Raw genomic sequence first — 13324 nt, forward strand, 5'->3', positions numbered from 1 at the left:
GAAACAAACTACAGAGAAATGATCAGACCATTCTCCCACAAGGTGAGAAAAAGATGTCATTACTCCTTTAAAGTGAAGAAACAATGTTGAAGACTATACCTTTTATCAGACCTACATAGACATTGGAAATGTATAAGCTTTCAAGATCTTTGCGGCCTTCATCAGTGTATAATGCACTGTCAAAATCCAGCTGTGCTTGTCCTGCAAGGGCTCAGGCTGATGAAACCTGGATTTATGCAATTATTATAAGAATACATGGTAATCATCACCAACCTTTGTCCCATGTGAGGAGTTAACCTTCCAACCACAGTGGTGATGTGTTGGAGTAAAGGTCTGCTAGAAAGTGCAGTCTAGACTCTCAAAGTGCATTTTCTGCTGCTCATTCCACCCAAGCACTACCTGGCTGAGATAATGAAGATCTCTGCCCATTGAAAGCCATTTTAAACACGTTGGAGTGTCTCATGCCTACTCCTGGAACTTCTGTTAATCATTGACCTCAAAGTACAAGCTAACTTCAGTCTACAGGACAATAGCCAGGATATTCAGGCAGTTACATCACACACTTCTATTAAGAATTACCAATAGAAAGCGCAAGAATAAGTATCATCAAATGTCATTTTAGATTACTTTTGATCATGTACTGTTGCACTGAATAGTGCATGTGTGCGTTGTGTTGCTGCAGTACCGAGCCCATGTTTGCTCTTTACCTGGCATCGAGCTGCTTAAGCTTGTCTGGAGAATTTGAAGAGCCAGAACTGAAGAGCATTCCTTCTTCCATCCAATCACGTGACAACGTGAACGTTGAACTCAGTCAGTCCACCTACTCTCTCTGTCTATATGTAATCGGAGTAGGTGAGGCTAAATACATTGAAAAGTGGAGCTCAAGGAACCCAGACCACTCACAATGAGGAACGTTGACATGTGCATTTCTATGACATTTGAAACACGAATGATTGGAATGGCTAGGGAGCTGCCCACCACTCAAACCACTTATTGACTAATACTGGTACCTCTGATCTGCCCTGTCTTCAAATACATGCAAAATATTTCAGAAGCACCCAGAATATTATTCAGAATTACTTGATAGGTAATGCATTTTACTCCCAAAAAATGGCTTTCTGCCATGGCGATGTGCAATTCTCGAATGCTCTCAGCTCATTCTGGATATGCCTAATTATGCTTTACTTCACATTGTTTTCTGTAGGTCAGATTCACTAGCTATTCATTCCAGTTCAAAGTTTGCACCAAGTTTCAGTGTTTTAGTAAGTGTTACAGAACGGGCTAGAAATGCATTGTAAGGTGTGTATGTAAGGACCTTTTAAATTCACATACCGGGTCTTTAAAGTTTTGCACCATTGCCATTTACCGTGCGCAAAAACATGAACTGGAGTAAACTGCCTATTGTACAGCTGGCTAAATAGCCTACAGTATTTCAAAACTGTGTTGCTGCAGCATGTTACCGTTGCCATGAACTGTGGTGAACTGAATACAGCCTTACAGGACACTTCAGCTCAGAGTCTGCATGCTGGCTTAATAAAGTACCAGCTATATTAAACAGGTTAGTGCGACTGTTTAAATAAATCACAACCACAACTTATCCACGGGTGTGAAGTAAATTCCCTTATGCACTAGTTCTTCCTATCAATATTAGTATTGTTGAAAACACGTATTTATTTATTTTTGGTATTTTTTCAAGTATACATTTAATAGAACAAAGCGTGTATTTATGTTAGTAATTAGCAAAATTGGATTAAGGCCTGATCCTTTAAAACTACTCTATGCAGTGCTTTATGGGAGATAGTGTCCTTGAAAGAAACCAAATGCGCGCTCAGAACGCAGAGCGCGCCCCAAAGACTACAACTCCCAGTGCGCGGGGTTTCTTAATGAATCACTTTGTACACTCATTGCAGACCTGATCTGTTTCACGTGGAGAAAATGACAGCGGTGTTTCTCGCATTATTTGTTTTATTGTCGAACTCTCTCAGCTCAGTGGCTTCTGCTTTTCAGTTCAAGACTGTTTATTGCACCATATCTAACAACTGCGAGTGCGACTTCCACCCGGACCTTCAAGGCAAGTTGACAAACAAACAGTAACCTACTCCAGTCCTGTTTGGATTTTGACTGGCAGTGGCAGAGCAGAGCAGCTGATTTCGCAGCTGCCAGTAGCTGCACAAAACTAAACGTAATAACTACACACTCCCCTTTCTCTAAATTTACATTAAAATAGAAACAGTTCTCTTTCTTCAGCTCTGATGTTAAACTACTAGCAGCAGCCTTTGTGGGGTTTCATACCGCGGCAGTAGAATCTTTAAGAACCACCAAAAAGGCTCCTGCCGGTAGATTCTCTACTTATTCTAATCACTCTGATAAGATATACCGTGCAATTTCTCTTTCATTTATTGGCGCAGTCAATGTGTGTGTGTGTGTGTGTGTTTTTTTTCCCTCTGTTGACTTTGTAAATGTAAGAAGCTTTATTAAGTACTAATTGAACGTAAATCTAAAAGTGCAGTAGGTGTGTTGATAAATTGAAATGCCATACTGTCATCGTAACCAAAGCTACTTTTGACCACCCGGCAATATATATATATATATATGCCAGTCATCTAACGGAGGCTAATGATTAACGCTGCCATTTATCCTCCAGGTAGCCTTCTTTTGATGCACATAGTTAGACAATGTAAACAAACTGGGCTGTCAACAGGTCACCTTTTGGAAGAAGTGCACACAAGGTGTCATCTGCAGGCACCCAAGTACTAGGCTGTTTTACAGTCGCGTTTAACATGACTGTGGGACAGTGCAGCCTCAGTAATAATTTGCACTTTCACTTCAAATTAAAATGTTCACTTTTTTTACACTTGCAGTGGGTTTATGCCTTGCACTAAGGCAGCTCATTTTGCAGATGGCAGATTCTACACACATCCTTAATATAACTACCCTCTACCTTTTCTTTAAACTTAAGCCCAGTAAAAAAAAGTTCTCTTTCACCTGCCCTCTTACTAGCAGCAGTCTTTTTGAGGTTTTTTCTAGGCAGTAGAATTTGTGTGGATATAAAGAAGCATTTCTGTCTGAGTTGAGTGGAGCTGTCTGTGTCAGCAGGGCTGGAGTTGGAGCTGTACCGCAATGTGTACGGGCAGCACCTCGCTCAGGAGGCTGTGTCGGAGGCGCTGGCTGAGTTCATCAACGATGCGAGCCCGGAGAAGCCGCTGGTGCTGTCCTTCCATGGCTCCTCTGGCACGGGGAAGACCCTGGTGAGCTGGCTGCTGGGGAGGTACCTGTACGGCTCAGCCAAGACCAGCCCTCACGTGCACCAGTTCATACCCACCCTGCACTTCCCTTACCCACACAGGGTGCCGCAATACAAGGTACTTCCTGCGTGGAGCCTTTCTTTTAATACTAGAATTAGTTCCCCTTGCAAGTCAGTTTGAGCGGTTCCAGATTGTACTGAGAGCCTAACTACAGTGCATAGTGGTATATTGTTAAAACGTGACATGGCTCAAACTGCTATACATACAATACGTTCAAATATTGTTCTTACGTTTTAAGTAATGTGTTATTGTTTTGTGAATAATGTGAGGGACACTGGCACAGTGGCAGCAGGAGCCATGAGCACTTCCCCTCACAGCACTACAATCCTGACCTGAACACCCCCTTGTGATGTGGGCAAATATCCGTTAAGGGCTAGGTTGAGCCCACCAAAATAATGTCAAACCCAGGCCTCAGAAACAGAATGGCAACCTCCAAAATCTTCCTTTTATGCGTTTCTTTTTCTGTGACACTTTTAATGTCACATTGCTGTGTGTTATTATTATATTTGAACTGTGCAACGTGAAGTCTTTCCTAAAATAATAAATTAATCACTAAAACAAACAAAGAAAAGAAAAACTAAAAACATCTGGTAGAACTACTGTATTGAAACTACCACTTCTATTAAACACTAGCAGAGTGAGCTTGAATTACTTCCCCTAATAGTATCTGGTCATTCCTCACTTGTGGTGTAGGGCATAGTCCCCGTGCTGGAATGAGCAGATTGATCTGGACAGTCCCTACAGTTCTGTTAAGGTAGCTGCTTGTATGTCTCTGCTCTGCAGAAGGAGCTGAAGGCCTGGGTGGAGGGGAACCTCACAGCTTGTGCCCGCTCCGTGTTTGTATTCGATGAGATGGATAAGATGCCCCCTGGTCTCATTGACGTCCTCGTCCCATTCCTGGGGTCGTCCCACGTGGTCTACCAGACCAACTACCGGAAGGCTATCTACGTCTTCATCAGGTATGCCTTTGAGATAACAAAATTCAATGTGCATCCATTCACTACATAGGGCTCAAATGTGCAGTTGAAGAACATGTGCAAGCCTTGGTTTCAGATTGTCTGTCATTCACCTGGAGGGTGAAATTGACTCCAAACCTTTCAGGACCTTCTTTCCTGTCAGTAGGCAACTGGCTAGCTCCCCTAATGACTGACATGCTGTCAGCAGGGATGGAAATAAGATTCACTGGTGTTAGTATGAGTTTACTAACACAACCCTAAGCTTGTTACCTATACACTGTGTTAAATCCTCAAATGGCAAAACTCCTATGCAATAGGAGCCTTATTTCCATCCCTGCTTTCAGCCAGTAACATGCTTTGACCTAAAATACACTGGTGAGATGAAAGGACCTAAGAAGTGCGAGAGTAGCAGACTTTGTAGAAGGCGAGGCAGGCAAACTGAGAACTTTCTTTTAACCTAATGTAGTACCAGATATCTGTTTTAAAATAAAAATACACGTCTGCTATGACATGAGTTTCTTTGGAAATTGCACATTTGAGACCTAGATAGTGAACGAACATGCATGACAGGTGAGTTGATGGAATTGCATTGTTAGATAGAATCACTTTGAGGGGCTTCGCTATGTTCTAGCTGCCTGCCAGGTACATATGTCATGTAAGCTAGGTGTTCATAAATGCCAGCACCACTAACTGCACAGCAGTGTGTTGCTGTGAAAATCCTAAGTGTCTGTTCACTAGATGGTGCAGGCTCTTAAATCTGTAAAGATACATTGGCTGACCTGTTGCACATTTCTATTGCAACATGTAGAACAGATGATCACTCCTGAAATCAAATGAAAGTGTCTCCCGCAAACAGCAGCATCTGATCATTGCAATAAGATCTACCCTGAATGATTGCAAACAGCTGAAAAAGAAAAGAGCGAAGATCATTTAAAGCTAATTCAGGTCACAAAACTGTATGTATAGTTCTAGTTGAAAGCATCTGTAGTCTGTCACTTTTTTACTTTGTATATTGTGGATATATGTAGGACATTGGAGCTACATTTTCATGTTACTGAAAGCCCTTCATTTTGTGGAGGAAGAATGTCACTTTTGTTTACATATTACGCTTGAATGTCTGTACAAAATTGGTTTTATTTTTAATAGATTTTATTGACTAGAAATATATATTTTTTGCTGTCCAATGCCAAACACAGCTATCTGTTCTTCTATATTCACACATTATAGAAAACCCCACACATTTTATCAGACAGTCATTCCAGATTCCACCTGTAGGTGTTTGGTCTGTGTTGACTTTATCTTCGTTTGGACTCCTATAAATATTTGCTACCCTGCTTTTGCCCTTCTAGAAAGGATGCAGCATGCCCTTTATTTGCTCCCGTTGACACCCTGACAACACAGTGGAGAGCCAACAAAGAGACTATTCAAGCACAAGTGTTGTACTGCAGTCTACCACCAAAATAAACGTGTGCTTTTTTCTTATTTTCCATATTAACCCTATGCACAACCACAGTGGACATGCATTGTTCTGTGACTGCTTGATTTGTACAGTAGTTGTAATATCTTTGAAAGTCCCCTAGATGGTGCTCTTGGCTGGGGAAGTCTTGCAGATCCCAGTATTTTATCAAGGGCTGTTCTTACACTACTAAATTGTGGATTGTCAGCCTGTTTGGCTGGGGGTGGGGTTTTGATCACCACTTATACTCTGCTCAGATCCATTACTTATCCATATCCTGGTATCACTAAATAATCTGCTGTTTAAAGATTAAATGTAATGCGGTTTCTAGGAATACAGAACAGATAATCAATCGATCTCTCTTCAAAAACTAGGCAATGGATTTTAATAGGCAAGACGTCCCATAGCCACAATGGCATTTACTACCAAAGCAAAACAATAGGGTGTTTCTGAAATGGTGACTGCAAGACAAGTCTCACACTGGACAGTGCTGGATCAGTCACTTCACAGCCACTTCTGCATTGCTTAAGTGGATAACATTCGGATATGCCACTGCAATGGTACATCTATTTAAATTGTGCCTTTTTTTTTTAAAGAGAATATTATGTATTCAGAGATCCCAAGATATTTAGTGGCGTTAATGGGCAGTAAACATTTGACCCCGTCATGAATTGTTTTATACGAAGACTTCTAATAAAGACCCAGTGATATGTAGACAGCACCTGATTGGAGGCTGGTTTGTGTTGACTCCCCCTTTTTCACCACTGCCGATGAGGAGCAGATAAACCGATTGGCTCTGGAGGCGAGGCAGGCCGGCCGCGACCGGGAGGAAATCCTATTGGATGAGATGGAGGAGGCACAGGCAGTGTTCAACAAGAGCTGCAGTAAGACAACCTTCCCACTTGGACTGTGCTGGAGACTAGAGCAGGGAGGGAACCGAGTTTAACGGTGTAGAACCCCTTACGTTTTACGTAAACATATTTAAAGTGCTTCTAGCTACTAAATAGTTCCATCAGTGTTCTCCACCATGCACATCCATTCATTATTTAGGTCTCATTGTGCAGTTATTAAAAAAAGTTTGTCGTAACAAACCTGCTGTGTATTTTCATTTTCAAAAATTGTATCTGGTACTACACGAGGTTCCAGACTTACCAGTCCGGTTTCTGAATATATAAGTAGACAACTCCACTGTTAAAATTAATGTGTTTTGTAAGGAAATTTCTTTATAAATATCCCTGATGGAGCTGCATATTCCTGGCAACAAGGAAAGTTTAACACATACCCAGATAATCCAGTTCTAATGAAACACTCAGAGGACAATCTTTAGCACAATGTATTGAGAGCTGAGTGGAACTTGAATCTTGGGGTATATGAAGGCAGTTGACTGTGTTTTGCACTTACATTTGTATATCGTGGATGTAGTTCATGGTAATTGACCCAATACAGATTTATTAGGAGGTTGGGAGTGTTTGCAGGATGCTTCATCACAGCAATACCATTGTGAGTTGCCTAGATGGTGGTCTTGGCCCCCAGTATTGCTATACTTAAAACATAAAAATCATACAGTTAGAATCAAAAGGTCCAATAAAGACTGAAGTCCATTTGTCCTGCCTCAGTGCAACACATTTGATGGAAATGTTTTTTTTTCTCTCTCCATTCACTTCCTGTGTTGCAAGTAAAAGGATCCCACCTATCCGCACATGGTTACTTATGTGCCCTATAGATCGGGCTGTGGTAGGGTCCACTTCATGAAACACAGTCACTGAACTTTTTTGAAACTGAAAGCGGCAGACTCTCCTCTGAACTATCATTTAAACTGCTGTTTTTATACAGTCCTTTTATAATTGTTTAATTCTTGTAAGAACATTTCTGTGGAAAATAAGGCCCATAGTTGAGGACAGCTTGTGAGAATGTCGTCTGTTAAGAACATGTTTTAATGTTCCTGTGCTTTGAGTGGACCGCTGGGCCGGGCTGTGACTCCTCTCTTGCCTTGCAGACGGGTTATATCACTCGGAGATTATCCAAGAGAAGCTGGTCGACAGCTTCGTGCCCTTCCTGCCCCTGACTCGCTGTCACGTGGAGCGCTGCATACGCCGGGAGCTGTGCCTGCGTGGGCAGTGCCACCGTCGTGACATCATCGAGGCAATCACGGGGGCCATGACCTTCTCCCCCGAGAGAGAGCGGCTCTTCTCACACAGCGGCTGCAAGACTGTACCCGCCAAGGTTAACTACTAACTCTGAGAGTCTGCAACAGCAACAAGAACCGTGGAAGAACCTGAGCCTTGTCTGTCCACTGGGCATGCAATCTGGGGTGAATTCAGTGCCTTTGAATGGTGGTCTCCAAATGGAGGATAGAACACAGGGGTAGTTTCAGCGCACCAGCTTGCATCTCAGTTTAGTCCCCCCAGAATAGGGTCAGGGAATTGTGTTATTGGTGTATAACAGCCTGAAACTTCACATGTAAAATGTGTGGAAATTTGAAAGACCGTACTCCAGTCACAGAGTTTGGGGTCAAGGTTTGCCTCCTCATGTCAGCTGTGGTCTCCAGCAAAGCACAATTCTGCAATTTGTTATGCTTTTATGACCCCATGATATACATTCTTATCATCATTTATTACTGTTTTTCTGCACATAGGTATGTGGCATGTTTAATAAAATCCACAGCATATTTAATATTTATTTTTCATTGCAAATCTTTTAAACAATTACCTTAGTTCTACTTTATACATAGAATATGATGATGACTTAAACATGCCAAATATCAACGAGTGCAGAGACAGTAAGGATGGTTAAGAACACACATCTGTAACTAATACACAGAAAAAGTTAATTCAGAGGTCTATAGTATTCCTTTAATAAAGTGGAACCACTAAGGTAATTGTGTTTGCTACAAAATAATCTTTGTAACCAGCTATGCCTGCAAATGTAGAGAATTAAAATGGTTAACTAGCTTTTTGAAAAATTGAAAAATAATTGCTTCACCTTTTCTAGGTATGAAAATCCATGCAAACCAGGGCCTCTCTACAAAGGTAAGGTAATTTTGTATAGTGACTTTTAAGACTGTCTTCTCAAAGGAGATTTATAGCTAATCAATTAGAATAACAACAATCAATAACAAGAAGTGAATACTTCAGTATTAAATGTGTAGTCCCTAAGGGTTTGAAATCTATTTTAGTAGCTTGAGTACTACTTTATTGCAGCACCACCAGTTAGTCAGCATTGACATCTTTATCAATACAGAAATCATGCAACTCTGCGAGAGTGCCACGTGCAGACAGCCCTAGAGTGGTATTGTTTCATGTAAGTGGATGAGGAGCAGATGTGTTGCATTTAGATAGATAAAATTTTGTTAATAAGTTGTTTGAAATAAATTATGTTAAACTTCACTCCTGAACCCAGTACTGTGAGAATATCACATAAGAGGAGCAAAACCGTGGTCTTGTTTTAAATTAAACTGCAAAATACTGTGGGTTATTTTGTGATATTGATGGATGTACGCTGCAGCAGTATGGCTAGCGTAATGCCCCATAATGCTATTACACTAGCGCTTGTCTTAGGCGGAACACAAATTGCATCTCTTACCTATAGCTCCAGACTAGAGAGTTATATAAAGGAGGAGCACTTTATTTTGGGTTGATTAGGTTTCTAAATGGTGAAAAAGGCAGGGTTTTCCTTTGCTTTAATAGCACTAAACAATCAGTTGCATACATTGGTAATCCACATACAGTATGCAGATATTAATGTTATTATTTGTATTCTACATATTGTGCAGACATGAAATCAAATCTGGTATGTGATTCCGCTAGTCCTCTGGATTTCCTTGTTTACATGCACTTTTGTAGTATGCTGAATACTGAGCTCTGGTACTTAGAAAATCTCCCTATTGCTCACAACGTACAGTAGCAAGGGAATGGTTGTATTTTAATACTTGCTTGTAACACACTGCTACTGTATCAAGCATAGCCAATCATATCCAGAAGTGTGTCTGTGGAGGATTATCCTCAACATGCCCTGACAGGATGTACAATGCATCTAAACTTACTGAATGATAATGGGGAAGTGAAATAGGGTGTGGAATCTAATTTAGTCGTAGGGTTACAGCTGTTTTTAATGCAGTATTAAAACTAGTTATTTGAAACTCTTGTGAGTGCTTTAGAATTGCAATCTACTCTGCTTGATTTGCGTGGGTGTGTTATGGAAAAATTAAGGTTAATACAACATCTGGATCCTTCTAAGGACAGTTAGGGTTTTGCCAGCAGGTGGTGCTGTTGTCTTATAGACGCACACGTGCACCAGGTATGAGGCGATGTTTGATATCTCAAATCCAGCGGTACCTCCCGCTTTTATATTTCAGATATAGATATTTGGTTCTGTAATATATTAAATGTAAATTCATATTTAGAAAATCTCTGATGGATATTTAAAATCGGTACTAACTTTTTTTCATTTTACACTGGGCTGTAGAGTGACAGGGATGGAAATGACTCATAATGTATAGCAGTTTCACCCATTGTGGGTTTTACTAGGAGCTTGATTAGCCCCAGTGTTTAGGTAACAAGCTCATGAGTGTCTTATTAAACTCAGAGTAAACCAGGAACTGCTGTGAAATTTCATTCCCTGATGTGCAGCCCAGCGGTTAGTGGGATGAGGAGGAGTGTGGAAATATATTATATGTTATTTTATAATAAGTTATATTGATGTAATTAAGTTATATTGTAATGTAATTCCCACTGTTAATGTATGCTTATGCTTTTTATACAATTAATAGGCATTGTTGCATGAGCATTAGTGCATTAAATATATATGTGTGTTTGCATACAATATACTGTGTGTATGTGGATCTGAATGTGTGCTTTTGTGTTTTATAAGACCGTGGAATGTAAGCTTCCCAAACAATGAAACCCAGAACAAAAAAGATGTGTCCGGTTGTCATTATCAATGTGAGGCTATCTCTCTCAGCTCTGACTGGGCTGTCTATGCCTCTTGGTTTGTGCGTGTCTCTCTGTGGCAGAGAGGAGAGGGCCAGGCAGCTGTGGTGCCAGCTGTGTGCCAGTCTGTGAGATCGCCCTGGTTTTGGGGGAGGGGTCCTTCATCCTTAACATTTATTCTGTTCCATTTAAAGGAGACGGTTAAAAGCGCTTTATTAATTACAGATTTACCACTTCATATACTCCATTCATAAACAAGTTCTTGTTAGCATTCCCATCATTACCACAGATCATTTGCTGCTATTTTCTTGTGTTTTTTCTTTTATTTTAATTGGGAATACGCAGGGTTTTATTTAAGCTTCCCGTCGTTGCAAATGAAAGTTTAGACTTCCATTTTCCTGATACCATAACTCTTCCTGTGACCAACGTGCCATGTGACACAGTAAGTAAAAGTGTACCAGGAAACAAGTCTAAATTTTTATGAAGTGGCTAAAAACAAAACAAAACAAAAAAAAGACTTTAAACTAGAAATTGGCCAAGCACAAAGCAAGTGACAATGTTGCCAGTGTTAGTAAGAGGTCATTGATTCTGAAGCCTTGGTTATCATTCCCTTAAAGTCAAAGGAAACCCAAAATGGAACATGCATTAGAACTATTTCAGCCCTCAGCTTGGATCTGCGAGTACAGCCCAGAATACCACGTTACATAAACACAATGGTTGTTGGTTTCATTCACAACCCAATTACTGTGGCGATACTTTGCCATTTTTGTATTGAAAAATAACTTTTAAAAGCAGATGACGGCTTGGTTAAGATGACTTACACAGAATAAAGAAAAGTTTAGTCGATATTAAATATGTTTTTGTTGAAATATGGTGTTTTTATTTCTTTTGTTATAACTGAAAAATGAAGGGGTCCTTTTTATAAAATGCACTAAAACGTGCCTATTGTATTGGAAGTGCCGTCATACTTATAGATTGCGTTAATGTACTGAACAGCAAAGTATTGTTTTATTTTCTTGTGAATCATGTTTCTGTTTCGGCTTTTGTGCTTTGTAGCTTTTTAAAAATCTATACAGATGTCCTATTTAAATAACATTTTTTATTATGTTTCAATTGAGTGTTGAATTCTACGCTTTAGTTAAGTCTGACCATGCTGATTTAGAAATGAGAAAGATTGTTTTATTGTCTCAACTTTTAATGGTTTGCAGTGATCCTCTGTGATTCTTTTAGCAATTACTCAAATCGTGTGCACTTTTGTGTATTGCCAGCAAAAGACTACATTCATTATGATGAATTTGTTCTTTTGCTACATTTTCCTTTAAAGTTGCTGACTGAATAAAAAAAAATGTCCTTGTTGAGCCCGAACAATTTAGCATAAAGAACTTGATTTAGGGCCTGTGAAACATACGAAACCAGTTTATGAAACTGAACCAAGACCCTGTAAATCAGACATCCCCTAAATTTATTTTTCCATCTGAATATCATTGAACACTGTAATTTACAAGAAAGTTCATTAAAAGAGAAATGACTTATTTTCCAATAGAAATACATCACTTCTTTATCATGTAGAAACTTCACGTAGTTTCCTAATAATTTGTTTAATAAAAGCTCCCTGTTTGCAAGTGAGTTTTACTCACATACATTGCAAAGGCAATAACACAGTTAACCTCCAAGCAAGTCATATATATAATGTAAAGCATACCTTCAACTATGGATGCAGAAACATACACAAAACAAAATCCTGACGCAGCAAGATTCACACTTGTGTGGCTGCCGCCTTAGTTGAATCAAGCGTTCAAGGAAACAAGCTTGTAAAAGCTGGCTGCTGTGTGAACTCTAAACTCCTAAACTCTGTTACCATCCCCCTCGCACCTTCTATTATTGCTACCGTTTAACTGCACTTTTAATTTAAACACAATTCTCCGACGACGAGCAAGTGGCTCCATCGGGTAGGGGGGCTTCCTGCGTGCCATTCTGTCGGCCGTGGCTTTGGGGGCCCGGCTAATCCTTTATTTTCATTGAGTTTAACCCGGGCAGTGCCCCCGGGGTCGGACGCTCACTGATCTTGCCTTGACACCCTATTACCACATGAATGGACGCCTGCAAAGGGCAGAGGCGCTGTATGCTCCATCCCGACAGAAGGCCAGAGATTTGCAATTCAAAAAGCGCTCAAGAGAACACTCACACCGGGCTAGGAGAAAGGGAGAGGAATGCATTTGAAAAAGACGGGGGGAGAAAGGAAGGAGGGGGTTGAAGGATAGTGACGGGGAGAGGAAAGAGAGGAATGTTGAAGGAGAGAGGGGAGGTAGTTTTCCATAAACTAAAAGGTATTCAGAACATTTTTAATTATGGTGCCGCTGCCTTTTTTCAAGAAGTACCAAACAACACCAACTGACAACAGCGCAAGTATTTGATGCTAACACTAGACATTGTTTAAATCTCTCGTTAATCATTATCATTAGTTATTTGGTGTTTTGGTCTTTTTTTTTAAGTTGCTATAAGACAATAAAACAGTAACACAATTGGAGAGTAATTCAGTTAGATGTTGATTTTCAAAGAGGTTCTCAGTACAAAAATTACAAAGTAATATAATTCTAGCTCTAATTTTGTGTTACAGGACACCCTATCATATGTATGTTTGCTGTATCCTATATCTAAACCAGGTACACTTTAAATATT

The 13324-nt window shown here is 40.2% G+C and overlaps 1 protein-coding gene across 1 annotated transcript; it reads left to right on the forward strand.

The window, feature by feature from the left end:
• Window positions 1–1935: 1935 nt before the first annotated feature.
• LOC121303589 (torsin-2A-like) lies at window positions 1936–8323 on the forward strand. The gene is made up of 6 exons (XM_041234379.1): window positions 1936–2071; window positions 3097–3362; window positions 3970–3992; window positions 4064–4264; window positions 6480–6601; window positions 7714–8323. Exons 1-6 carry the CDS (start codon window positions 1936–1938, stop codon window positions 7950–7952), a joined length of 987 nt encoding a protein of 328 aa, XP_041090313.1. The 3' UTR covers window positions 7953–8323.
• Window positions 8324–13324: the final 5001 nt, after the last annotated feature.

The sequence above is a fragment of the Polyodon spathula genome, chromosome 33 (genome assembly GCF_017654505.1).
Source record: "Polyodon spathula isolate WHYD16114869_AA chromosome 33, ASM1765450v1, whole genome shotgun sequence".
Taxonomy (NCBI): Eukaryota; Metazoa; Chordata; class Actinopteri; order Acipenseriformes; family Polyodontidae; genus Polyodon; species Polyodon spathula.

What these genes read in the sequence shown, in the direction of transcription:
- LOC121303589 (XM_041234379.1), top strand. Translation starts at nt 1,936, where the DNA reads ATGACAGCGGTGTTTCTCGCATTATTTGTTTTATTGTCGAACTCTCTC. An exon ending in CTGGTCATTCCTCACTTGTG is followed by an intron (nt 3,993 to 4,063) that starts GTGTAGGGCATA and finishes CTGTTAAGGTAG; the next exon opens with CTGCTTGTATGTCTCTGCTC. An exon ending in AGTGTTCAACAAGAGCTGCA is followed by an intron (nt 6,602 to 7,713) that starts GTAAGACAACCT and finishes CTTGCCTTGCAG; the next exon opens with ACGGGTTATATCACTCGGAG.